Source organism: Balaenoptera physalus, assembly GCF_965194825.1.
Source record: "Balaenoptera physalus genome assembly, chromosome: 17".
In the NCBI taxonomy this organism is placed as follows: domain Eukaryota; kingdom Metazoa; phylum Chordata; class Mammalia; order Artiodactyla; family Balaenopteridae; genus Balaenoptera; species Balaenoptera physalus.
The window spans coordinates 51,146,690-51,173,388 of NC_138895.1; the positions used below are offsets into that span (position 1 = coordinate 51,146,690).

Here is a 26,699-nt window from a genome sequence, read left to right on the forward strand (position 1 = left end):
TCAATGTATTATCTCTGTAGGTACTTAGCTAACACAAACCATTTCCAAGCCCACTTCCAGATACTCAGAATGCAAGTAATAACAACTTCTTTTATGCCTTTTATGTAAGCTCTTAACAGGAAATTATGGACGTTTATTCACTTAAACTGATTTTTCTGATTTCTACTTTTCCTTCCAACCTCTTTGTAGCCACATGGACAATTTAATTGCATTATGTATTGCATTGTAATAGTGTTGTAATAACAAAATGATTCCATGCTAATTTCCCATCACTGCTACTGCTTGCCCCTTCCCAGAGGGTAGATTTCTACCATTCAAAGAGTCTGGACATTTTGCAGAATTTCTGTGGCCCTAACCAGTAAAGCTCTATCTGCTCCCAAAATAGTTTTACAAACTGTGTGAAATAACCGTATTCTAGCAGTATGTTCCTCTATATACTTAAGTTTCAGGGCTCGAACTTCCCATGTGGTTTAACGAAAACTAGGCACTTCTTAAGAAAGCATATTATAGAATTCAACTTCTACCAGTGTTGTATCAGGCTTGATTTAAAAAAAACAATAATTCAGAAAAAACCCATAAACCCACTAAGTTGGATCAACTGTGCCAGCTACAACGCTGTTTAAATTTCTCCTCCCTGCTGAGATCATTTCCCTGAAGGCTTCTAAAGATACATAGCATAAGGCTTCAGTGTCCGCCATGGTCTTCAACTTAACTTCTGCTGTCTTTGCAACATCACCCCTTCCCTCAGAGTGCAAAGGTTAGATGATGGTCCAAAGTGGTACTGGACCCACAGTGGATACGAGTCGGTCTTGCCTCTGTTTTTTACTGAAATGGCTTAATAAAAGATGGAGACCCCAGAAGGACTAACCTGGCCTTCCTGACTCTATTTTTCTCCACCTGGCTGCCCACCTGACCCCAATCATGCTCCCTTTTCCCTTCATCTTGTAGCTACCATGTATGAGAAAGCTGGGAAAGGTATGCGAAAATATGTAATGGATCAGAAGAAAGCCCTGCCATCTTCTGCACCTGGGGAAGTGGACCCTTATTGTTTTGGGTGGGAAGAGAATAGTGTCCAAATAGCCCTTCTATGTATTTTTACAAAATCCCCAGCAGAAGTCAACCAATTCACTAGGGGTATGTGAGGAGGAAGAGAATGATAACACGGGTGAGGATGAAAACCGATGTGTAAATAAACGTTTCTACCTCTGGAAAGCACTGGCAACAAACTGAAGCTCAAGCCAAGGACCAGGACAAAATCCAGGACTTCCAGTGGCACAGGCAGCATCTCTGGAGGGGCTGCATCAGGAGGCAGCTCTGTGAGAAGAGCATAGGCTTGCGGGGGCAGGCAGTCCTGGCTCCAGACTTGGCTGGGCCACTCATGGGTTGCACCTTCACACAAGTTCATTCACCTCAGCTTCCTGGGCTACAACTGTGACAAAAACGCTTAGTTTAAAATGTAGAGATGAAATGAGATCATCTGTGCACTGCTCCAGTACAATGTGAGTAAATATCCTTTCCCCTTTTACCCCTTAATTTTTCTTAGAATGACCATAAGGAAACTAACAAAACCTACTTTGCAACCTGAGGAGAATTTCTACAAGAACAATGAAGTTAAGGAAGCTAATGTGAAATCTGCTATTCAGTGAATGCAACTTATCTCCAGAGAGTCTGTCACCAAGCACATTTTTGTGTCCTCTGTCTGACCGCACTGAAAATTACTTTTCCCCAACCTGCTTACATAGTTTAGAAATATTTCAATGTGAACTCTGGGGGAGAAATCATGTAATTAATATTGAGATAAAGTCTTCAAAAAGAGCAAACCCTTCTCTCCACAAAGAACATTGTTCCCCTTGGTACAATTCATCTGTCCTGAGCTAGGTCGCACAGACTGTGACCCCAGAATCCCAAAGAACTGTGTAGTGTGAGCTGGATCTGGGCTGGCGAACAGCTCTCAACAAATGGAGTCAATTTGTTGGTTCATTTGCAGTGGGAAGAAACATTAATTATAACTTCAGGAGCATCTGAATGAACTACAGTTAAACAAAGAACCCCCAAAGTGCTCTGTGAAAGAAATGAAGATGGATTAGTGGGGGAAGTGTATTGAGAGATGCCCCCAAAGCAGGAGAGGCATGAGGAAGAGAAGCCCAGGGATGTGGATGGGCAGGATACTGGGGGCACTACCTTGATAGGGAATGCAAGGAGGAAAATTGGCAGCGAGAAATTTTCTCTTCCAGGTGCATGACCAGGGGAACTTTCTTGATTAATAGACTTTATTTTTTAGAAAAATTTTAGATTTATGGAAAAATTGAGCATGTTGTAAAGAGAGTTCCATGTACCACATCCAGTCCCCATATAGTTTCCCATTATTAATATCTTACATTAATATGGCACCTTTGTTAATAAACCAGTATTGATACATTGTTATTAATTAAAGTCCATAGTTTATTCAGATTTCCTTAGATTTCACCTAATGTCCTTTTTCTGCTCCAGGTACCACATTACATTTAGTTGTTACGTCTCCTTAGGTTCTTCTTGGTTTTGATGATATTTCAGAGTTTCCTTGTTTTTGATGACCTTGAGAGTTTTGAGGAGTAATGGTCAGGTATATTATAGGATGTCTCTCTATTGGGATTTGTATGATGTTTTTCCCATGATTAGAACGGGGGGGGAGGAGCTTCAAGATGGCAGAAGAGTAAGATGTGGAGATCACCTTCCTCCCCACAAATACATCATAAATACATCTACATGTGCAACAACTCCTACAGAACAACTACTGAACGCTGGCAGAAGACCTCAGACCTCCCAAAAGGCAAGAAACTCCCCCACGTACCTGGGTAGGGCAAAAGAAAAAAGAAAAAACAGAGACAAAAGAATAGGGACGGGACCTGCACCTCTGGGAGAGCACTGTGAAGGAGGAAAGGTTTCCACACACTAGGAAGCCCCTTCGCAGGCGGAGACTGCAGGTGGCGGAGGGGGGAAGCTTCGGGGTCACGGAGGAGAGCGCAGCCACAGGGGTGCGGAGGGCAAAGCGGAGAGATTCCCACACAGAGGATCAGCGCCGAGCAGCACTCACCAGCCCGAGAGGCTTGTCTGCTCACCCGCTGGGGCGGGCGGGGGCTGGGAGCTGAGGCTTGGGCTTCGGAGGTCGGATCCCAGGGAGAGGACTGGGGTTGGCTGCATGAACACAGCCTGAAGGGGGCTAGTGTGCCACAGCTGGCTGGGAGGGAGTCCGGGAAAAGGTCTGGAGCTGCCGAACAGGCAAGAGACTTTTTCTTGCCTCTTTGTTTCCTGGTGCGCGAGGAGAGGGGATTAAGAGCACTGCCTAAACGAGCTCCAGAGACGGGCGTGAGCCGTAGCTATCAGTGCAGACCCCAGAGACAGGCATGAGATGCTAAGGCTGCTGCTGCCACCACCAAGAAGCCTGTGTGCAAGCACAGGTCACTCTCCACACCTCCCCTCCCGGGAGCCTGTTCAGCCCGCCACTGCCAAGGTCCCGTGATCCAGGGACAACTTCCCCAGGAGAACACACGGCATGCCTCAGGCTGGTGCAATGTCACACCAGCCTCTGCCGCCGCAGGCTCGCCCCGCATCCGTACCCCTCCTTCCCCCCGGCCTGAGTGAGCCAGAACCCCCGAAACAGCTGGTCCTTTAACCCCGTCCTGTCTGAGTGAAGAACAGACGCCCTCAGGCAACCTATACGCAGAGGCGGGTCCAAATCCAAACCTGAACCCCAGGAGCAGTGCGAACAAAGAAGAGAAAGGGAAATCTCTCCCAGCAGCCTCAGGAGCAGTGGACGAAATTTCCACAATCAACTTGATGTACCTGCATCTGTGGAATACCTGAATAGACAATGAATCATCCCAAATTGAGGCGATGGACTTTGGGAGCAACGATATATATATTTCTTTCCTTTTTCTCTTTTGTGAGTGTGTCTGTGTATGCATCTGTGTGTGATTTTGTCTGTATAGCTTCACTTTTACCATTTGTCCTAGGGTTCTGTCTGTCCATTTTTGTTTTCTGGGTTTTTTTTAGTATAGTTTTTAGCATTTGTTATCATTGGTGGATTTTTTCTTTTGGTTTGGTTGCCCTCTTCTTTCTTTCTATTTTTTTATTATTAAAAAAATTTTTTTTAGTATTTATTTTTTATTTTAATAACTTTATTTTATTTTATTTTCTCTTTCTTTCTCCCTTTTATTCTGAGCCATGTGGATGACAGTGTCTTGGTGCCCCGGCCAGGTGTCAGGCCTGTGCCTCGGAGGTGGAAGAGCCGAGGGCAGGACATTGGTCCACCAGAGACCTCCCAGCTCCTCGGAATATCAAAAGGCGAAAATCTCCCAGAGATCTCCATCTCAACGCCAAGACCCAGCTCCACTCAACGACCAGCAAGCTACAGTGCTGGACACCCTATGCCAAACAACTAGCAAGACAGGAACACAACCCCACCCATTAGCAGAAAGACTGCCTAAAATCATAATAGGGTCACAGACACCCCAAAACACACCACCAGACGTGGACCTACCCACCAGAAAGACAAGATCCAGCCTCATCCACAAGAACACAGGCACTACTTCCCTCCACCAGGAAGCCTACACAACCCACTGAACCAACCTTAGCCACTGGGGGCAGACACCAAAAACAACGGGAACTACGAACCTGCAGCCTGTGAACAGGAGACCCCAAACACAGTAAGTTAAGCAAAATGAGAAGACAGAGAAACACATAGCAGATGAAGGAGCAAGGTAAAAACCCACCAGACCAAACAAATGAAGAGGAAATAGGCAGTCTACCTGAAAAAAATTCAGAATAATGATAGTAAAGATGATCCAAAATCTTGGAAATAGAATGGGGAAAATACAAGAAACATTTAACAAGGACCTAGAAGAACTAAAGAGCAAACAAACAGTGATGAACAACACAATAAATGAAAATAAAAATTCTCTAGAAGGGATCAACAGGAGAATTACTGAGGCAGAAGAACGGATAAGTGACCTGGAAGATAAAATAGTGGAAATAACTACTGCAGAGCAGAATAAAGAAAAAAGAATGAAAAGAATTGAGAACAGTCTCAGAGACCTCTGGGACATTAAATGCACCAACATTAAACGCACCAACATTCGAATTACAGGGGTCCCAGAAGAGGAAGAGAAAAAGAAAGGGACTGAGAAAATATTTAAAGAGATCATAGTTCAAAACTTCCTGAATATGGTAAAGGAAATAGTTAATTAAGTCCAAGAAGCACAGAGAGTGCCATACAGGATAAATCCAAGGAGAAACACACCAAGACACATATTAATCAAACTATCAAAAATTAAATACAAAGAAAAAATATTAAAAGCAGCAAGGGAAAAACAACAAATAACACACAAGGGAATCCCCATAAGGTTAACAGCTGATCTTTCAGCAGAAACTCTGCAAGCCAGAAGGGAGTGGCAGGACATATTTCAAGTGATGAAGGAGAAAAACCTACAAGCAAGACTACTCTACCCAGCTAGGATCTCATTCAGATTTGATAGAGAAATTAAAACCTTTACAGACAAGCAAAAGCTAAGAGAATTCAGCACCACCAAACCAGCTTTACAACAAATGCTAAAGGAACTTCTCTAGGCAGGAAACACAAGAGAAGGAAAACACCTACAATAACACACCCAAAACAATTAAGAAAATGGTAATAGGAACATACATGTCGATAATTACCTTAAATGTAAATGGATTAAATGCTCCAACCAAAAGACATAGACTGGTTGAATGGATACAAAAACAAGACCCATATATATGCTGTCTACAAGAGACCCACTTCAGACCTAGAGACACATACAGACTGAAAGGGAGGGGATGGAAAAAGATATTCCATGCAAATGGAAATCAAAAGAAAGCTGGAGTAGCAATTCTCATATCAGACAAAATAGACTTTAAAACAAAGACTATTACAATAGACAAAGAAGGACACTACATCATGATCAAGGGATCAATCCAAGAAGAAGATGTAACAACTGTAAATATTTATGCACCCAACATAGGAGCACCTCAATACATAAGGCAAATACTAACAGCCATAAGAAGGGAAATCGACAGTAACACAATCATACTAGGGTACTTTAACACCCCACTTTCACCAATGGACAGATCATCCAAAATGAAAATGAATATGGAAAAACAAGCTTTAAATGATATATTAAACGGGATGGACTTAATTGACATTTATAGGACATTCCATCCAAAAACAACAGAATACACTTTCTTCTCAAGTGCATGGAACAGTCTCCAGGATAGATCATATTTTGGGTCACAAATCAAGCCTTGGAAAATTTAAGAAAATTGAAATCATTATCAAGTATCTTTTCCGACCACAACGCTATGAGACTAGATATCAATTACAGGAAAAACCTGCAAAAAGTACAAACACATGGAGGCTAAACAAAACACTACTTAATAACCAAGAGATCACTGAAGAAATCAAAGAAGAAATCAAAACATACCTAGAAACAAATGACAATGAAAACACAATGACCCAAAACCTACGGGATGCAGCAAAAGCAGTTCTAAGAGGGAAGTTTATAGCAATACAATCCTACCTAAAGAAACAAGAAACATCTCAAATAAACAACCTAAACTTACCCCTAAAGCAATTAGAGAAAGAAGAACAAAAAAAACCCCGAAGTTAGCAGAAGGAAAGAAATCATAAAGATCAGATCAGAAATAAATGAAAAAGAAATGAAAAAAACAGTAGCAAAGATCGATAAAACTAAAAGCTGGTTCTTTGAGAAGATAAACAAAATTGATAAACCATTAGCCAGACTCATCAAGAAAAAAAGGGAGAAGACGCAAATCAATAGAATGAGAAGTGAAAAAGGAGAAGTAACAACTGACACTGCAGAAATACAAAGGATCATGAGAGATTACTACAAGCAACTCTATGCCAATAAAATGGACAACCTGGAAGAAATGCACAACCTTCTGACACTGAACCAGGAAGACATAGAAAATATGAACAGACTAATCACAAGCACTGAAATTGAAACTGTGATTAAAAATCTTCCAGCAAACAAAAGCCCAGGACCAGATGGCTTCACAGGCTAATTCTATCAAATATTAGAGAAGAGCGAACACCTATCCTTCTCAAACTCTTCCAAAATATAGCAGAGGGAGGAACACTCCCAAACTCATTCTACGAGGCCAGCATCACCCTGATACCAAAAGCAGATAAAGATGTCACAAAGAAAGAAAACTACAGGCCAATATCACTGATGAACATAGATGCAAAAATCCTCAACAAAATTACTAGCAAACAGAATCCAAGAGCACATTAAACAGATCATACACCATGATCAAGTGGGGTTTACCCCAGGAATGCAAGGATTCTTCAATATACACAAATCATTCATCAATCAATCATTGTGATACACCATATTAACAAATTGAAGGAGAAAAACCATATGATCATCTCAGTAGATGCAGAGAAAGCTTTCGACAAACTTCAACACCCATTTATGATAAAAACCCTCCAGAAAGTAGGCATAGAGGAAACTTACCTCAACATAATAAAGGCCATATATGACGAACCCACAGTCAACATCGTCCTCAATGGTGAAAAATTGAAACCATTTCCACTAAGATCAGGAACAAGACAAGGTTGCCCACTCTCACCACTATTATTCAACATAGTGTTGGAAGTGTTAGCCACAGCAATCAGAGAAGAAAAGGAAATAAAAGGAATCCAAATCAGAAAAGAAGAAGTAAAGCTGTCATTGTTTGCAGATGATATGATATCATACATAGAGAATCCTAAAGATGCTACCAGAAAACTACTAGAGCTAATCAATGAATCTGGTAAAGAAGCAGGATACAGAATTAATGCACAGAAATCTCTTGCATTCCTATACACTAATGATGAAAAATCTGAAAGTGAAATTAAGGAAACACTCCCATTTACCATTGCAACAAAAAGAATAAAATACCTAGGAATAAACCTACCTAAGGAGACAAAAGACCTGTATGCAGAAACCTATAAGACACTGATGAAAGAAATTAAAAATGATACAAACAGATGGAGAGATATACCATGTTCTTGGATTGGAAGAATCAACATTGTGAAAATGACTCTACTACCCAAAGCAATCTACAGATTCAGTGCAATCCCTATTAAACTACCATTGGCATTTTTCACAGAACTAGAACAAAATATTTCACAATTTGTATGGAAACACAAAAGACCCCAAATAGCCACAGCAATCTTGAGAAAGAAAAACGGAGCTGGAAGAATCAGGCTCCCTGACTTCAGACTATACTACAAAGCTACAGTAATCAAGACAGTATGGTACTGGAACAAAAACAGAAATATAGACCAATGAAACAGGATAGAAAGCCCAGAGATAAACCCACACACATATGGTCACCTTATCTTTGATAAAGGAGGCAAGAATATACAGTGGAGAAAAGAGAGTCTCTTCATTAAGTGGTGCTGCGAAAACTGGACAGCTACATGTAAAAGAATGAAATTAGAACACTCCCTAACACCATACACAAAAATAAACTCAAAATGGATTAAAGACCTAAATGCAAGGCCAGATACTATAAAACTCTTAGAGGAAAACATAGGCAGAACACTCTATAACATAAATCACAGCAAGATCCTTTTTGACTCACCCGCTAGAGAAATGGAAATAAAAACAAAAATAAACAAGTGGGACCTAATGAAACCTAAAAGCTTTTGCACAGCAAAGGAAACCATAAACAAGATGAAAAGACAACCCTCAGAACAGGAGAAAATATTTGCAAATGAAGCAACTGACAAAGGATTAATCTCCAAAATGTACAAGCAGCTCATGCAGCTCAATATCAGAAAAACAACCCAATCCAAAAATGGGCAGAAGACCTAAATAGACATTTCCCCAAAGAAGATATACAGATTGCCAACAAACACATGAAAGAATGCTCAACATCATTAATCATTAGAGAAATGCAAATCAAAACTACAGTAAGGTATCACCTCACACCAGTCAGAATGGCCATCATCAAAAAATCTACAAACAATAAATGCCAGAGAGAGTGTGGAGAAAAGGGAACCCTCTTGCACTGTTGGTGGGAATGTAAATTGATACAGCCACTATGGAGAACAGTATGGAGGTTCCTTAAAAAACTAAAAATAGAACTACCATATGACCCAGCAATCCCACTACTGGGCATATACCCTGAGAAAACCATAGTTATAAAAGAGTCCTGTACCACAATGTTCAATGCAGCTCTTTTTACAATAGCCAGGACATGGAAGCAACCGAAGTGTCCATCAACAGATGAATGGGTAAAGAAGATGTGGCACATATATACAATGGAATATTACTCAGCTGTAAAAAGAAACGAAATTGAGTTATCTGTAGTGAGGTGGATGGACCTAGAGTCTGTCATACAGAGTGAAGTAAGTCAGAAAGAGAAAAAGAATTACCGTATGCCAACACATATATTTGGAATCTTAAAAAAAAAAAAAAAAAAAGGTCATGAGGAATCTAGGGGCAGGACGGTAATAAAGACGCAGACCTACTAGAGAATGGACTTGAGGACACCGGGAGGGGGAAGGGTAAGCTGGGACAAAGTGAGACAGTGGCATGTACAAATATACACTACCAAATGTAAAAGAGATAGCTAGTGGGAAGCAGCTGCATAGCACAGGGAGATCAGCTCAGTGCTTTGTGACCACCTAGAGGAGTGGGATAGGGAGGGTGGGAGGGAGGGAGATGCAAGAGGGAAGAGATATGGGGGTATATGTATATGTATAGCTGATTCATTTTGTTATAAAGCAGAAACTAACATACCACTGTAAAGCAATTATACTCCAATAAAGATGTTAAAAAAAAAAAAGAATGGGGTTACGAGGTTTGGGTAAGTTTAGGAGGATGATCATAGAGCTAAGAATGTATTATCATATCAAGGTACATACTATTAATGTTTTATGGCTGTTGATGTTGACCTTGATCACCTGTCAGATTTCTCCACTGTGAAGTTATTTTCTCACCACCTTTTCCATACTGTCCTCTTTAGAAGGCAGTCACAATGTGAAATTAAGAAAACAGAAGTTATGCACCCCAGGAGAATTTTTTAGAACAAAACTAATATTTAATCCTAAATTATCTACGTGCTGCTATCCTCCAATTAGTATCTCTGAATAGTTAGGAGAAGTCTGCTGCACACAAATGCCAGGCATGAGAATTATTTAGGGGAAACCAAGGAGAGGGGGCTGGTAACTATGTGGATCCACACAGGGCAGAGAGAGAAGCACAGCTCCAGATGAGCCACACATGTGAGCAAGAGCTCAGGAGCAGCTAGAAATCAGAGCAAGAGAGGACCCTGAGACCATAAGCCAGCAGGATGTCAGAGCACCCAGGATGGAGTTCAAGTCTATCTTATGTACATTTCACTGAACAAAGTCACCTAAGTAACATCTAAGTTACACATTTATCTGCACTTTACGTATTTATTTAAATAGCTACTAAAAGACAGGCACTGCAGTAGGTGCAGAGTTGGTGGGGAAAGACACAAAGATGAACTGAACACTGCTTCTTCTTTAAAGAAACTTAAGGAAATTTAAATACTACCAACTTGATAATCCTTTCATTCTTGTACTTGCTCAGTTCTTTCATTGGTTTATTACCTTCATAACATGCCAGAGTCAACCAGGAGCTATGCCAAGAAGTGGGTGGGGGAGACAGATTGAGATGGTGGAGTAGGGAGACCCTGAGCTCACCTCCTCCCACGGGCACATCAAAATTACAACTACTTATAGGGCAACTATCTGTGAGAATGACCTGGAAACTAGTAGAAAAGATTTTCCACAACTAAAGATATAAAGAAGGAGCCTCAATGAGACAAGCAGGAGGGGTGGTGACACAGTCTAGTCAGGATCCACAGCCCTGGGTCAGCAACCCACCAACAGGAGGGATATCACAACTGCAGAAGCCCTCCCTGAGGAGTGAGGGGGGCCCCGTTCCACATCAGGCTCCTCAGCCCAGGGGTCTCCCAGTGGGAAGATGAGCCCCCAGGATGTCTGGCTTTGAAACAAGTGGGGCTTGTTCAAGAGAGCTAGAAGGCTATAGGAAACAGAGACTCCAGTCTTAAAGGTCATGCACAAAATCTCACTCTCTGAGTCCCAGTAGTTTGACAAAGTGGGCAGTTTGACAAACTCCCTTGCTGATCTTGGAGAATTTCCCGGAGAGGCAGAAGGCAGCTGGGACTCCCCCTAGGGACAGAGATACTGGTGGCAGCCATTCTGGGGATCTTGATCTACCACGCTGACAATGGTGCTGGCAAGCACCATTTTGGAATCCTCCCTCTAGCCAATTAGCACTGGGGGCTTGCCCCCCAGTAGTACCCACCAGCAGGTCCACAGCAGAGGCATGTCACCAGGCATCACAACAACTCATGCTGGAGGCCTGTCCCACCCACCAGTGCACTGACAGCGACTGCATGAGACAGCCAGGCCGAGGGCCAGGCCTGCTTACCAGCACACTCACAGTAATCAGCCCCAGCACGACAGAAGCATGATGCAGCCCACATAAGGGACACCCCTAGAGCATCGAGCTCTGGTGGCCAGAGGGGAGTACACTGCTGGACCCCGTAGAGCATCTCCTACATGAGGCCACTTCTCCAAGATTGGGAGATGTAACAGACATACCTCACACACAGAAATAAACATAAACAAAGAGATCTGGGCAAACTAAGAGATAGAAGAATATGTTCCTAACAAAGGAACAAGAACAAAACCTCAGAAAAAGAACTAAACAAAATGGAGATAAGCAATCTACCTAATAAAGAGTTTAAGGTAATGATTATAAAGATACTTACTGAACTCAGAAGAATGAATGAATACAGTGAGAATTTCAACCAAAAGTTAGAAAATATAAAAAAGAATCAATCAGAGATGAAGAATACAATAACTGAAATGAAAAATACACTAGAAGCAATCAACAGTAAATTAGAGGATACAGAGAAATGGATCATTGATCTGGAAGACAGAGTAGTGGAAATCACCCAAGTTGAACAGAAAAAAAAAAAAAAAAAGATTTTTTTTAAGTGAGGATAGTTTAGGAGACATCTGGGACAACATCAAGTGTACTAATATTTGCTCTATAAGGGTCCCAGAAGGAGAAAAGAAAGAGAAAGGTGCAGAGAACTTCTTTGAAGAAAAAATAGCTAAAAATTTCCCTAGCTTGTAAAAGGAAACAGACATCCAGGTCCAGGAAGCACAGAGAGTTCTAAACAAGATGAACCCAAAGAGATCCACACCAGTACACATTATAATTAAAATGTCAAGAATTAAAAATAAAGAGAAAATATTAAAAGCACCAAGAGGATAGCAACTACTTACAGACGTTCCCATTAACACTATCAGCTGACTTCTCAGCAGAAACTTTGCAGCCCAGAAAGGAGTGGCACAATATAGTCAAGTTAATGAAAGGGAAAAACATACAACAAAGAATACTCTACCTGGCAAGATTATCATTCAGATTTGAAGAAGAGGTAAGAAGTTTTACAGACAAACAAAACTAAAAGAGTTCACCACCACTAAACTAGCTTTACAAGAAATGTTTAAGGGACTTTTTTAAAGTGAAAAAGAAAAGGTCACAACTAGACATATGAAAATTTTGAAAGGAAAATCTCACTGGTAAAGATCAACATATAACAAAGGTAATAGATCAACCACTTATTAAGCTAGTAGAAAGGTTAAAAGACAAAAGTAGTAAAATCATCTTAAAATCATCACATCTATATATAGATTATTATATATAAACTTCATGGTAACTACAAACCAAAAATTTATAATAGATACACAAAAAAATAGAAAAGAATCCAAACATAACACAAAAGGCAGTCATTTAATCACAGGAGAAGAGAGCAAGAAAGGAACAGAGAAGAACTACAAAAACAGCCAAAAAACAATCCACAAATGGCAATAAGCACACACCTATTGAAAATTCCTTTAAATGTAAATGAATTAAATGCTCTAATCAAAATATATAGAGGGGCTGAAAAAAAAAAACCAAGACTCATATATATGCTGCCTACAAGAGACTCACTTCAGATGTAAAGACACATGCAGACTGAAAATGAAGGACTGGAAAAAGATATTCCATGCAAATGGAAATTAAAAAGAGAGCTGGGGTAGCAATATTTATATCAGACAAAACAGACTTTAAAACAAAAACTGTAACAAGAGACAAAGAAGGACATTACGTAATGAGAAAGGGATCAATCCAAGAAGATATAACAATTATAAATATATGTGCACCCAACATAGGAGCACCTAAATACATAAAGCAAATATTAACATAATGTGAAAAACTGACAGTAACACAGTAATACAGTTAAGTCCTCTCCATACAAACAAGTTCCATTCTGCGAGCAAGTTCATAAGTCCAATTTGTTCATAAGTCTAACAAAGTTAGCCTAGGTACACAACTAACACAATCAGCTATATAGTACTGTACTATAATAGGTTTATAATACTTTTCACACAAATAATACATAAAAAAACACAAAAAATAAAGAAAACATTTTAAATCTTACAGTACAGTACCTTGAAAAGTACAGTAGTACAGTACAACAGCTGGCATACAGGGGCTGGCATCGAGTGAACAGGCAAGAAGAGTTACTGACTGGAGGAGGGAGAGGAGGTGGGAGATGGTAGAGCTGAAGGATCCTCAGCAATAGGAGACGGAGGGCAAGCTGCAATTTCACTCACGCCTGACACTGATGGCACAGGTTCTGGTTCCTTGCTGGATTCAATTCTATCTACGCTCTTGAAAAAACAATCCAGTGATGTGTGGGTAGTACCTCTTTTTTTCTCATCATAGATGACACAGTAGCACTGGACTGCATTCTGAGTGGCTGCTGCAACCCTTGTGTACCATTCTACGTTCGGGTCCTGTGCCTCAAAAACTAACAGTGCCTCCTCAAATAAAGAAAATCCCCTTGCCATTTCCTGCATAGTGAATCACTTCAGTTCTTCAGTTACTTCTTCTTCCTCTTGTCTCTCTTCATCCTTTCTCTGGGCCTCCAATTCCATCAGGTCTTCTTTAGTAAGCTCCTTGTGTTGCACAGCAAGTTCCATCGTTACCGCTTGGCGCTTCTTAGCAGTACCAGCTACATCATCATTGCTTTTACACTTGCTTCTGGATATCCTAGGCTTGAAATAAAAATACTGTACTACTGTACAGTACTGTACTGTAGAGTACACAAAAGCACAACCACTTATAGAGGATGCATGCACGTGACAATGTACACCAGACACGTGAACTAACTTACGTGATGGGACATGTGAACACACGTTCGCATCTTTGAAAGTTCACAACTTGAAGGTTCATATGTAGGGGACTTAGTGTAGTAGAGTACTTTAACACACCAGCTACATCAAGGGACAGATTATCCAGACAGAATATCAATAAGGAAACATCAGCCTTAAATGACACATTAGATCAGATAGAATTAATAGGTATATACAGAATATTTTTATCCCCAAGCAGTAGAATACACATTCTTTTCAGATGCATGGATTAAAGACTTAAATGTCAGATCTGAAACCATAAAACCTCCAGAAGAAAAACTAGGAAGTATGCTCTTTGACATCTGTCTTAGCAATATTTGGGGGGATCTGTCTTTTCTGGCAAGGGAAACAAAAGCAAAAATAAACAAATGGGACCACATAAAACTAAAAACTTTTTGCACAGTGAAGGAAGCCATTAACAAAACAAAAAGGCAACCTACTGAATGGAAGAAGATATTTGCAAATAATATATCCAAAAAGGGGTTAATATCCAAAATATATCAGAAACTCATACAACTCAATATGAAAAAAACAAACAACCCAATTTAAAAAATGGGCAGAGGACCTGAATAAACATTTATCCAAAGAAGACATACAAATGACCAACAGACACATGAAAAGATGCTCAACATCACTAATCATCAGGGAAGTGCAAACCAAAACCACAATGAGAAACCACTTCACACCTGTAAGAATGGCTATCATCAAAAAGACAACTAATAACAAGTGTTGGTGAAGATGTGGAGAAAAGGGAACCCTAGTACACTGTTGGTGGGACTGTTAATTGGTGCAGCCACTATGGAAAACAGTATAAAGTTTCCTCAAAAAAATTAACAATAGAACTACACTACAATCCAGCAATTTCACTTCTGGGTATTTATCCAGAGAAAACTAAACACTTATTTGAAAAGATATACGCATCCCTATGTTCACTGCAGCATTATTTACAATAGCCAAGATGTGAAAGCAACCTAACGTCCATCAGTAGAATGGATAAAGAAGATGTGGTATATATAAACAATGGAATATGACTCAACCATAAAAAATAAAACCTTGCCATTTGCAACAGCCTGGATGGATCTAGAGAGTATCATGCTAAGTGAAAAAAGTCAGACAAAGACAAGTACTGTATGATCTCACTTATATGTGCAATCTAAAAAACAGAACAAATGAACAAACAAAATAAAAACAGACTCAGATACAGAGAATAATGGGTGGTTGCCAAAGGGGTGGGGGACGGGGGCAGGGGTGGGTGAAATAGATGAAGGGGATTAAGAGGTACAAACTTCTAGTTATAAAATAAATAAGTCACGGGATGTAATATACAGCATAAGGAATATGTTCAGTAATAACTCTGGAGACAGATGGTTACTAGACTTACCGTGATCATTTTGTAATGTATTTATAAATGTCGAATCACTATATGGTACACCTGAAACTAACATTAATGTTGTACATCAACTATATTCAATAAAAAAAGAAGTGGCTGGGGGCAAAAACTTTAGTTCTTCCTGCCCCAATAATTTCTCCTCAAAAGCCAATTTAATTTTTTAAAGAGTATTCTTTGATATAATTTATCGCCATTCTATTAATTTTCCATAGAGTATAAAAAAAAGGTTTTTTGGAAATTTTTTAATTTTATGAATTTTGATACACAAACTAAGAAAACTAGTGTGTGCTTGCTTTACAAATGTGCCCTCAAGACAAGTAAGCCCTTATTCTACTCCCCACCTCCAGCAACAAGGCTCCTGCCGCAAACACCCTTCTAAGAGGAAATTTTGTAGCCACCACATTTAATACAGGCAGGCAATATATTACTATGGCTTTTTGACAAATAAGAAAATGCAAGTACAGGAATAATGGGTGATTGCCCAAGGTTTTGGATTTGTAGGCCAAATACAGAACCAGGATGAGACCAACTCTGAGCCTGCCTGCCGAACCACACCACTTTCCATTTTTAAATATTTAATAGCCTAATGCTTACATGGACAGTTCAGACACAAGAGCCGGTGCAAGCAGAAATGTAGTGACACTTTCCGCAAATTCTTTGTGTTCAAAACAGCAATAAGAGATAAAACAACTAAGGACATGTTGCCAAGAAGTAACTGCCATTCTGGAAATCACACACGCATTCACATGGTGGAAAGGTTTATGGGTACACCACTTTAGCTGTACCACAAAGGGCAGGAAATGGAAAAATAACACCTCTGGCCATTCTAATATTTTGAAATAAAACAAAATATGCATCTATGTAAGCTATAAATATAGATTCCATACATCATCAATGCAATTGACACATATATACAACACCATGGAACATTTGAACAAGAGGGAATCTTTGATCATCTCAAACAGGGGTTTTCAAAGCTTCTTAAGCCTTAGAACCCCGTGTCCAAAAGAAATATTATAAAAATAAGTGTATCATTTTAGTTGAGTGGATTGGCCCAGTGACCCCCTTGGCTCTGAAAGGGATCAGATAAACACTGTTTGAAAACCACTTCTTTAATCCAATTTCCTTATTTTACAGGACTATTTGAAAATATGCCAAGATTAAGATAAAATTGTGTGAACTGCAGTAGTGTGTGTGTGCGCGTGTGTGTGTTACTCAACAGCCATGCGCTTATTTTTTCACGTTCCAAAAGTTTATAATATCTGCTAAAGCTTCTCAATCTTCAGCCTGCTAGGAATCACCTGGAGAGTTGTTAAAACACAGTTTTCTGAACCCCAACCCAGAGATGCTGATTCAGAAGATCAGGGTGTGGTCATGGATCTGCATTTCTAATCAGCTCCAAGGTGCTGCTGCTGCTCTGCCGCTGGTCTGGGAACCTCACCTTGAGTACCTGCACTCAAGGACAGCCTACAGATACAGCCTTGCACTAAAGGAAAATGAGGGCACCAGAAACCTCCCTTACAAGCTCTCACACCCAACACAGCAAAGGGCTTGCAAATACTTGCTGAACAAATGACCAGTTACTGAGACAGCTAGGATGTAAAGTGAGATGCTCCACGGCATTGGATGTAACACTTCTCATTGGAACAGTGCCCAGGTTGACACTCCAAGGACCTCACATAAATAACCTCATTCCACACTTTCCAGGGTTCCTTTGTCCTCCGGTGGGTTTCAGTGAAGAGAATGCGGCTGTGTCTTCTATCTCCTTTACCTTTTATCTTCTCTTTGCACCTCCCATTCGTTCTCCAACCTGCTCCACCTGACCCTTATGGACTAAATCAATGGGTTCCCTTATCCCCTGACTTCCGGTTGGATTGTATCCATAGAAGGCACTGGCAGGAGGTTAGGAAGTAGGAGAAGGTTGAAGGTGCTGTTTGCATTGCCCCAGCTTCCTCCCTTCCAGGATGCCATGGGCTGGCAGTGCTCCTACCAAAGGGCACAGCTCCTATTGGATGGCCCTTTCCTTTCAGCCACTCTCTGTGGATTCTAGTAACTCTCCATCCCCTGACCTTTCAGGACTAGTGGGAGTAAAGACTCCCAGCTGTAGCCAGCCCCGGGGTACTGCATTATCTCTTAATAGTTTCTATAAACCCTAGCCTCACTTTCATTTTGTTAAATTCTGCTTGAATGGCCAGCTCAAGGGTGCCTTCACTTCCTGATGGGACCCTGACTGGTAATATAACGATGTTTCTTCGACTGCTCTCATGAGAGGCCAGGGCTTGGGGACCTACCCTCACCCATGACTTACTCTCCCTATGCTAGTTGTAATTTAGTAAAACTACCTACCTCTTCTCTATCTCACACAGGGATGAGAAGATACAATAATTTATTTGAAATCAATGCACACCTTTAGAAACTCAAATGTTCATATCCAACTTAGTTGTAGCATTTCATATATACCATGACTTAAAAATTCAAAGCAATATACAAATAAGTCTCACGTGGATTTTTTATACTTTGTAGTTTAATGGATGCAAGTATTTTGAAGGCTGATTCTTTCATTAGCAGTTTGCCTGTTATTCAATAAATGTTAGCTATTACTCAGAATATAAACTGAGCTCCTGTGATGTGCCAGTCACTGAGCCAGGCCCAGTATGTACCAAGGTGAACAGGACAATCTCCCCTCCTGCCGTCATGGAGATTCCAGTCCAGCAAAAAAAGGAGATATTCTAAAATAAATTACAAAATTTATTTTTAGGTTATTACTATGATAGGTGCTATGCAGGAGAAATGCCAATGCTGAGTACACAAGGCAAAGGGGCGGGATGGGGGAGGGGAATGTGGGGGAGGGGAGGGATGGGAAGTTGGGGAAGGGTATCCTGACTAAGCAGAGGAAATAGCAGGTTTACATGGACATACTTCATCTCACTACAGTCTTTTCTGAATCTTCTCCTAATGGAAATTCACATTTAAAGAAGAAACAAAGACACAGAAATCCAAGCCCTTTGAAAAGCCAAGGGAGGGAGGGACTTAGAGATGGAGAGGAAGAATAACTGTTTGCCCAGCCTGAAATGTTACTCAGAAATGGTTAAGGTGGAAAAAAAGAAACGTTGTGATCGTTACACGTGTTTTCATACCAGGAGAACAAGCCTCTATTTTCTATTTTTGTCCTAAACTATTTTTATTCAATATCCACACTCTACTATGTTTAGATACCTCTGCTGAAAAACAAGTATTCTAAGAGAATTGAGAGGCTTTTTTTCTTTCCTTTAGGACATTTTTTGTTGGAATTGTTGTTTCCTAAAGAGACATTCTAAGTGCTCAAAATGCTAAAAGGCACTAAAAAAATAATGAACGAATTTTCACAGAAGCTGAATTTTTCAAGCAACAAACTTGGTGCTAATGAGGGGATTTCAACGTGGCCCCTTAGATACAACCAATTTCAAACAGAAATCCCATTAAAGGCCCCACAGGTCAACACTCACAGGCAGGTGCATTCACTCTGGCGGCTTCTCTCAGGCAGACCTTGGCTCTGCTACAATGAACTCCCTCTTTATCACTCACGGGGGTCCTCTCACAGTGTGATGCATAAAATTTCCATCCTAGTTCAGCACAGGGCAATAGGGCACATTACTCACTTAAGTGAAATTTATGGAAGATTTTGGTACTGAAGATGGTCTTCAATTATTTAAGGACCAGGCTATAAAAGCTATAGGCAAGTCATGGTAAATAGAGCAGGAAATGAGAAAGCCCCCAGGCTTTGTCCTCTCTTCCTTCTCTCCCCACTCTGTACCCGCTCCCAACAAGCCCCTTGTCGTTTCTCAGTAGCTTTTTTGTTACGGGAGATGGCAGCCCATGTTACACGGTGACCAGTGGCCCAGATACAAATATTCTGCCCCCTCTCCAGAGAAATGCATATACATGCTTGTCAGTCTACATGTGGTGATCTTTTGAGTTCAGAAAATATGATTACTCATATATATCCCAACTACGTTTACCTCCTTTTCCTTTTTATTAATTTAAACAGATCCTATTATCTTGGTCAAGAAACTAGAGATTAAGAGCATGTGTATCAGAGCCAAGGTCAAACTATTTCCAAATGCCCCATCCAGGCTCCCAGCTACGATCACCATCTTCATTCTCATTACTGTCATTTACTGAGTCAGGTCCTGTCTTTTTTTTTTTTTTTTTTTGAGTCAGGTCCTGTCTTAAGTGCTTTAAGTCAATTATATTTCATTTCGCCTTCCCATGAATTCTATAAGGTGAATACTACAATAGTATTCTCCCCATTTTACCAATGAGAAAGCTGAAAAGAGATTAAGTTATGTGGGCAACGTCACCCAGGTAATAGATGGAAGACCTGGGATGTCATCCCAGGCCTATCTGATTCCACAAACCAGTCTCTACACCATAATGATGTTCGTTAAAACAGAACTTAACCCTTCAATCAAAGCATGTATTGTGTGTATGTGGTGGGGCAGGCGGGAGAGGGGGCGAGGGGAGCACTGTTTTATTGGTTATCTCTAATAAACCTTCGTGACTGTAAGCTCTGAGAGGGCAGGCATCCTACGTGTCTTATTTTCCATGGTATTCCAGATCCTAGCACAAGACTTGGCACATAGCAGGTGTTCAACAAAAGCCTGTTGAAGAAAAGAAGGAAGGGAGGGAGAGGGAGAGGGTGGGAGGAAGGGAAGGAAGGAAGAAAGGAAGGAAGGAAGGAATGCAGGCTGACTCTCAAAGAAAACAGTACATTTGGTAAAGTAGATAGAAATGTATAAGGGTCTGTAGCTCAGCTCCTGTATCTGAATGCTGTGGCCCTTTAAGAAGTAAGGAGGCAGTTTTCCAGTTGTTCAGGGAGATAAAGGAGGAATGAACAAGATTGACAGCAAAATATTTGTCATACGGTTAATAGGGTACTCAGACCAATCGGTTCAGGCCACATATAAATTTGTAAAAAATACTCAGAGAGCAAAACCCCAGGGAAGTACAATGCAGTGGGCAGCTTTTCATTCCTGAAGATTCCAGTGGGGGTGGGTGGATGACCATTGGTAGCGGGACCCTGGGAGAAGCCATAAGGGACGAGTAAGTAAGCAGGAGGGCATCTTTTGGATAGCACTCATTCTGGAGATTCTTCTCTTTTTGCTAAAACCTAAAAAGGCTCATAAGGCCACCCCAACGCCAAAGTATGGAGAAGAATGCATTCTACACCACGAATGATGTAACATTCATTCCCGAACACAGGACAGAGTAATGAACAAAGATAGCGTTTATACTCTCGTGCAGCTCACAACAAATCAGCAAATAAACGTGAGAAGTACCAGGAAGTGATAAGTGCTATGCAGAGAATTAAAACGGGGTGCTGGAGGCTGTCACGGAGCCTATAGCAAATCAACAACTGAATCTGGGAAATGTCAGTGTAGGATAAGGGCTCTGCAGAGAAGCCACGTGATTGACTTTAAAATGACGCAGAATAAAAACAAGAAGTCATTCTGAGTTTTCTCAATAAAGCCAAAAAGCTACACTCTACTCTTCTTCCCTGAATTTATAGATAGACTTTTCCTTTCAGAATGCTGTGATAAGGGTACTGAGTTGGACTACAACAGCTCAAATCCTTATAAGACAGAGCCAGGACAGCAACTAGAAACAAGTAAATGAAACTCAATCCATACATATAGTGTAAGGAATGCATTTTGCAGGCCTCAGTCATCTTTCTTTCTGGGAACTAACCTACTTTCCCAGCCAGTCTAAATGCCACAAAAGACCCTGTTAGCTTCGTGGAGCGGTGAAAAACAGAAACTCAGCCACCATAGCCTTTGTGTTACATCAGGGCCTGAGGCCCTAATGAGCTCACACTCAGGACAGGGGTGGTGATGGCACCACCTTGGTCAAAGGCTTGGCAGCCGTGAGAAGAAAGACACTGCACTGGGCTGAGGCCAGAGCAAAAGGAAGGCCTGGCAATTCCACATCAGCCTTGGCATCCCTGGAAGCCATATGTAATACCAGGACAACAGAAGTGCACTACTTACAGCTCACAGGCAATGGCTTTGCTCCTTCACCAAAGGAAAAATAAATACCACAATACAAGGCCTCACTCCCCGCTCCATCTCTTGCCTGCACCAGGAACCTGACCGGGCCTAGCCAAGTCCACTCCCAGGAAAAGTGGAGGTGGGGACACATCAGATGCTGCATCATACTGTATCTTCTGGTTAAGGTGGCATTTTACAGAAGGGGAAACAGGAGCCTGCATTCATTCCATGGGGACTGGAGAGCCACTGAAGCTTTTCAACAGTGGAGTGATCAGATCCGTGCTTTACAGAAGAAAGAAGTACTGGTAAAGGAAGGGTCTCAAGATGCCATAGAGAAAAGTGACCAAGATGGCAAAGTATCTGAAAATGATGAAAAATGAGAAACAGCTGAAAGAACTGGGCAGGGGGAAGACCTAGGGAACATAAAATACTCTTTAATACTTCAAGGCTCTCATATGGAAGAGGGATTCAGAGTTCTCTGCAAGAACTAGAATGGAAGTTAAAGAGCTGGAATGGGGAAGAGATACAGATTTCACCTGGGACCAAACAGAAGAACTTTCTGATGACTAATGCTAAGCAAAAATAGAGCAGGTTACCCATGAAAGCTGTGACTCACTGGTGGTGTTCAAGTACAGTCCAGATTACATGACCATGAAATCCTTGTCCATTTTATGCTCTATTATTTCATGATTTCCTCCTTCAATGCCCAAGGCCTTTCTAAGTCTATCAATTCATAGCTGTCCTGAAAAACAGAACTCAAGTTTCATCTCCAAGTCGCCCCAGGCCTTTCCATAATCGTCTCTCCCTTTTCTGAATAAGACACTTATTACTTGCACCATTTATCTGGAAGATAAGCATGCACAGCTCTGTGGCATTGTTTCTATTGAACAGTTACCTATTTCTTGTATATCAATTAGTTTTCATGGATTTTATCTCTGTAATTAGACAATAGCTTCTGGAAGGCAATAATCTCATTTTATATTTACAGAACAAGTCTTGTGCCTTGCACATAGCAAATGCCCAGCCTGTTGGCTTATTACCAAGACTCCTCAGTGCCTACCCTGTAAAACTGCAGGTCTCAAGGTAAATTTCTTGTGTGCATCCATACAAGAAACCTTGTGGGTTCTTTCAGATGTCTGATCCTGATTATTTCATTTTCCGATTATACTCAGTTATATTTCAGTTGTATTGAGCTAAATATTTCTTCCAGTTAAAACAGTATTCTTCCACAGCATATTTTTAGAGAAGGGGGAAAAAAAGAATGAAACTTTTAATTGAAAACATTTTAAACCTTTCTTTCCATCACAAAATAAAAGGAATGGTTCTGCAGCAGAAACTGTCATCCAGAAAATCAGCCACCTATGAAAGGCTTAATTTTTCTCACGGTTGAATTAAACAAGTGCAATTAACCCTACTGATTTATTCTCCCACACAGAGTTTGCCTTTGTGAATATTAGAATTCAAGACCAATAACAGGGAATGCCCTGGTGGTCCAGTGGTTAGGACTCCATGCTTCCACTGCAGGGGGCACGGGTTCGACCCCTGGCCAGGGAAATAAGATCCTGTATGCTGTGTGGCATGGTCATAAATAAATAAATAAATAAAATAAAATCAATAGGGAAAAAATTGACTCCTCCATAAATGATGTTGAGACAACTGGCTATCCATTTGGAAAAGAGGTAGATCACCAACTCATACCACAAACAAACAAACAAACAAAAAGATCAATTAACAAATTAAGGTGCCTATCAAACTGAATGACTGTAGGAATTTTTCAGCCCCTTTGGGTCTTTACATGGATACACTTGTTGAATGTGGCTCTTTCCATAACCTATTTAAGTGATCATTCCTTTTTCTAAATGCAGCCTTTGAGTTATACGAATTTCCAGTATCGGAGGGCAGTTCACATCCATATTTTGGATGTGAAATTTCCTTTGGAGAAGGAGCCAAAGCCGCAGAAGCTGAAATCTCCCCCAAGATGCTGCTTTTGAGCAAGCACCATGAGCTTGCCTTATACCAAGTCCTTTTGATACTTTGAGATTGGAGCAGATTGAATGGGAAATACCACAGACCCACTTTATATGTTGAGAGCCAATGTGCATGCAGTTAGGCTTCTTGTAAAAGGTTATAGCCTTGAAAATCCCTCTGATTTCTTATACATAAAAACTTGCACATACTGTTTTCATGTAATGGATTTTCCATGACATCACATAAATTAGCATATGTTGGAAACTGTAAAGGGCTCTCTTCCCTTCTATTTCCGGCTGCTTCCACACTGAAAGACATGACCCCGCTGGGTATGCAGAGTTAGACAATTCTATTTTTAAAAGAGAAATAAAGCATGGTGTGAACGGTTCTAAACCCCCAAATGGCCAGAGGCTACCAGATAAATACACTTCTGAGACAGAGGCTGAACACTTCTTGGAACTTGTTCTCCCTTCTGAGCACATTTACCACTGAAGTTCCCCTGTTTCTGAGGTCCTGTCCCTCTGCCATCAGGCAGTGAGGGGTTTGCAAATCTAACTGATGGGCACGTTTTCTCCTCATCCCCATCCCTGGCCCTCTCAGAGGCTCTGCCAAGGGTTCATTGCCCTAGTCCAGAACCAGGATCTCCTTTTCTTTAAGAAAGTTTAGTTCCAAATACCTTAGCCCACCTCTGCTATCGACCCGCAGAACTCCACCTCCACACTGCGGCCTGAAGAAAACCAGAAATGGGAAGCTTCCAATTCCCTTTGTCCCCAGGCTAATGAAATTGTGGGGGGGATTTTATGCATCTGAATTTTCACCTTCCTATTAGAGGGAAACTTGTATGAAATTCATCACGCAACTAGGCCCACCAGATGAGCTTGCTTTTGTGAAAAAAACAGCTAACAAACCAAAACCGTAGGGTCGTGTTTATCTGCTGGGATGGCTACTCTCCATTGGCCCCTTCAAGTCCACTCTCTATACTTCACCCTGCTCAGAGCCCCGGAAGCTACATTTTATGGAATGCAGCACTGGGCTTCTTGCCATCTCCCTGGGTTCGGGTTGGGGTCTGCAGTGGAAGGCCTCGGCAGGTGAGCACAAGAAGAGGGGCCGGAGGGTTTACTGTTCTGTCTTCTCCTGGTGGGTGGATAAGTTAATCTGCTCTAAGCACAGCCCCATCCAGCGGCCTCTCCCACCTGAAGTTCGTTCCCTTCCTCTGTCCCCTCAGGCCCAGGAGTGGTGATGGCTCCTCAGGGTGCTTTCATTGTCCTTTTTGGTATCCCTTAGCCATGCCTATTCTTTTGTAAATAGATCTTTCCTTAAACTCTCCCGAACTTCCTGCTTGAGTGTGCCTCTGTTTCCTGCCGGACTCTGCAGCACTATTTTAACCTAGCATTCTCCAGAAATGCCTCCACCTGAGGATTCAACAAGCCATGAGCACCTGAGAAACCAGGACAGAGGAAAGAAACCAACTGGTTATACGTTGTTTATAAAAACGACTCATTCTTTGGACAGTTCTCTAAGTCTTTAACCTTTCTAAAGGTTTTAATGCAAAAAAAAACCCCAAAAGAAGCAAAAAGCTCTGCTTAATTAAAACATCATCTACCACCATCCCAGGCTCTGCATCCAATACAACAAACTTCTGCTTCCAAAACCAAGGGTATAGACGTAGCCCTCTTCCAGCATACGGTTCCATGACATAGTTTTAATAAATATCAGTATAATAAAATATATCATTATGACATCAGATAGTGTTATCTACAGAAGAAATGAGCAAAGCCTTTAAGAATAAGAGTGAAAAATCTCTTCTATAGGACAGCTGACTAATAAATGTTGGAGCTCTTAAGTGAAAAGAGTTTGCAATTTAATACCAAAATTGTTCAGCTATTTCTAACTGACTCAAAAACAACTCTTGGAAACCTAGGAGATCAACAAGCACTGAAGCATCGTGCTCTTTCCATCAGTGGAAAGGGCTTAAAGGACTCTCCAAATAACATCCTCTCTCTCCCATATTTGAAATTAAAGGCAAGCCAGAAGCTATCAAGTGTAACTTTAGCCATGCAGAACCCATCTAAAGAGAATACAGTCACGTCTCTTCCGTTTAAGAACAAGGATAAAGGAGTGCTGAAAAACCACCACTTTTTCAAATCACAGAGAATGGTATTTTATGATTGAATCTGTGACTCCCTAAGACAACTCTACCCAGAGAGTTTCCACCATCATCTCAGATCAGGTCTTTGCAGCTCAGCTTCTCATCTGTGCTGAGAGCTCAGGCATCCCACACACTTTGGGGGCTGGAATACCAGCTTTCTAAGTAACATGTGACAGCAGACACCAGAGTCAGGGACATGGATGTAGCTGAAGGGCCTATCCAAAGACTATCTGCTCTATTAGAGCATAAAATACCTAAACAAGGTCAGTCCCATGCTCCCTTTAATCCAGCATCCTGCCCCTCGCTGAGAACTGTCATTTAAACACCAGCTTCAAGGATGAAGGACATCCTCTAAAAGCATGTTTCCACTTTTGACCCATATAGATTATATCACCCGCTGTCCTGTCCTTAAAAAATAATCAGGAAGACTAACTGAACAACAAAAAAGAGTCTAGTGGGACAAGATGAAGTTTACTTCTGCTTCTCCATCCAGCCAGAAGTCCCAGACTGGTGGCTTGGGAGGCTGGGTCTGTCTCCTTTAGGTGAGGAAAATTCTCTCCTTTACATCACCATCCCCATACCCTGCTTCACTCACAAACTTGACCTATCTGGCCCTGTCCTAGACGGTGTCCCAGGTTCAATCCTATGAACATTTAAAGATACAATTAAAGAGAGAGGAAGATGAACTGGCTGGGCGGCAGGGTGGAGGCAGAGAATCCTATGGATGCTGCGGTGGCTTTAAAACTTGTTGGCAAATTCTGTGGTATTTCTCCCATCTAGAGGTGGAGTCAAATTCCCCACCTCTTGAATTTGGTATGGCTTACTCGCATCCATCAAATAAAATGTGGTGGAAGC

General features: G+C 41.1%; 1 protein-coding gene across 8 annotated transcripts in view; it reads right to left on the bottom strand.

Moving 5' to 3' along the window:
* NCALD (neurocalcin delta) overlaps positions 1 to 26,699 on the bottom strand; it is a 429,327-nt gene that overhangs the window by 246,848 nt on the left and 155,780 nt on the right. For 2 of the 8 annotated variants that reach the window (XM_082434362.1, XM_082434363.1), the window contains exon 3: positions 19,187 to 19,303. The exons of the other annotated variants lie outside the window; for them this stretch is intronic. In XM_082434362.1, the coding sequence (XP_082290488.1) occupies positions 19,187 to 19,303 (117 nt within the window). The remainder of the gene's footprint in view (positions 1 to 19,186; positions 19,304 to 26,699) is intronic. 8 annotated transcript variants of the gene reach the window in all.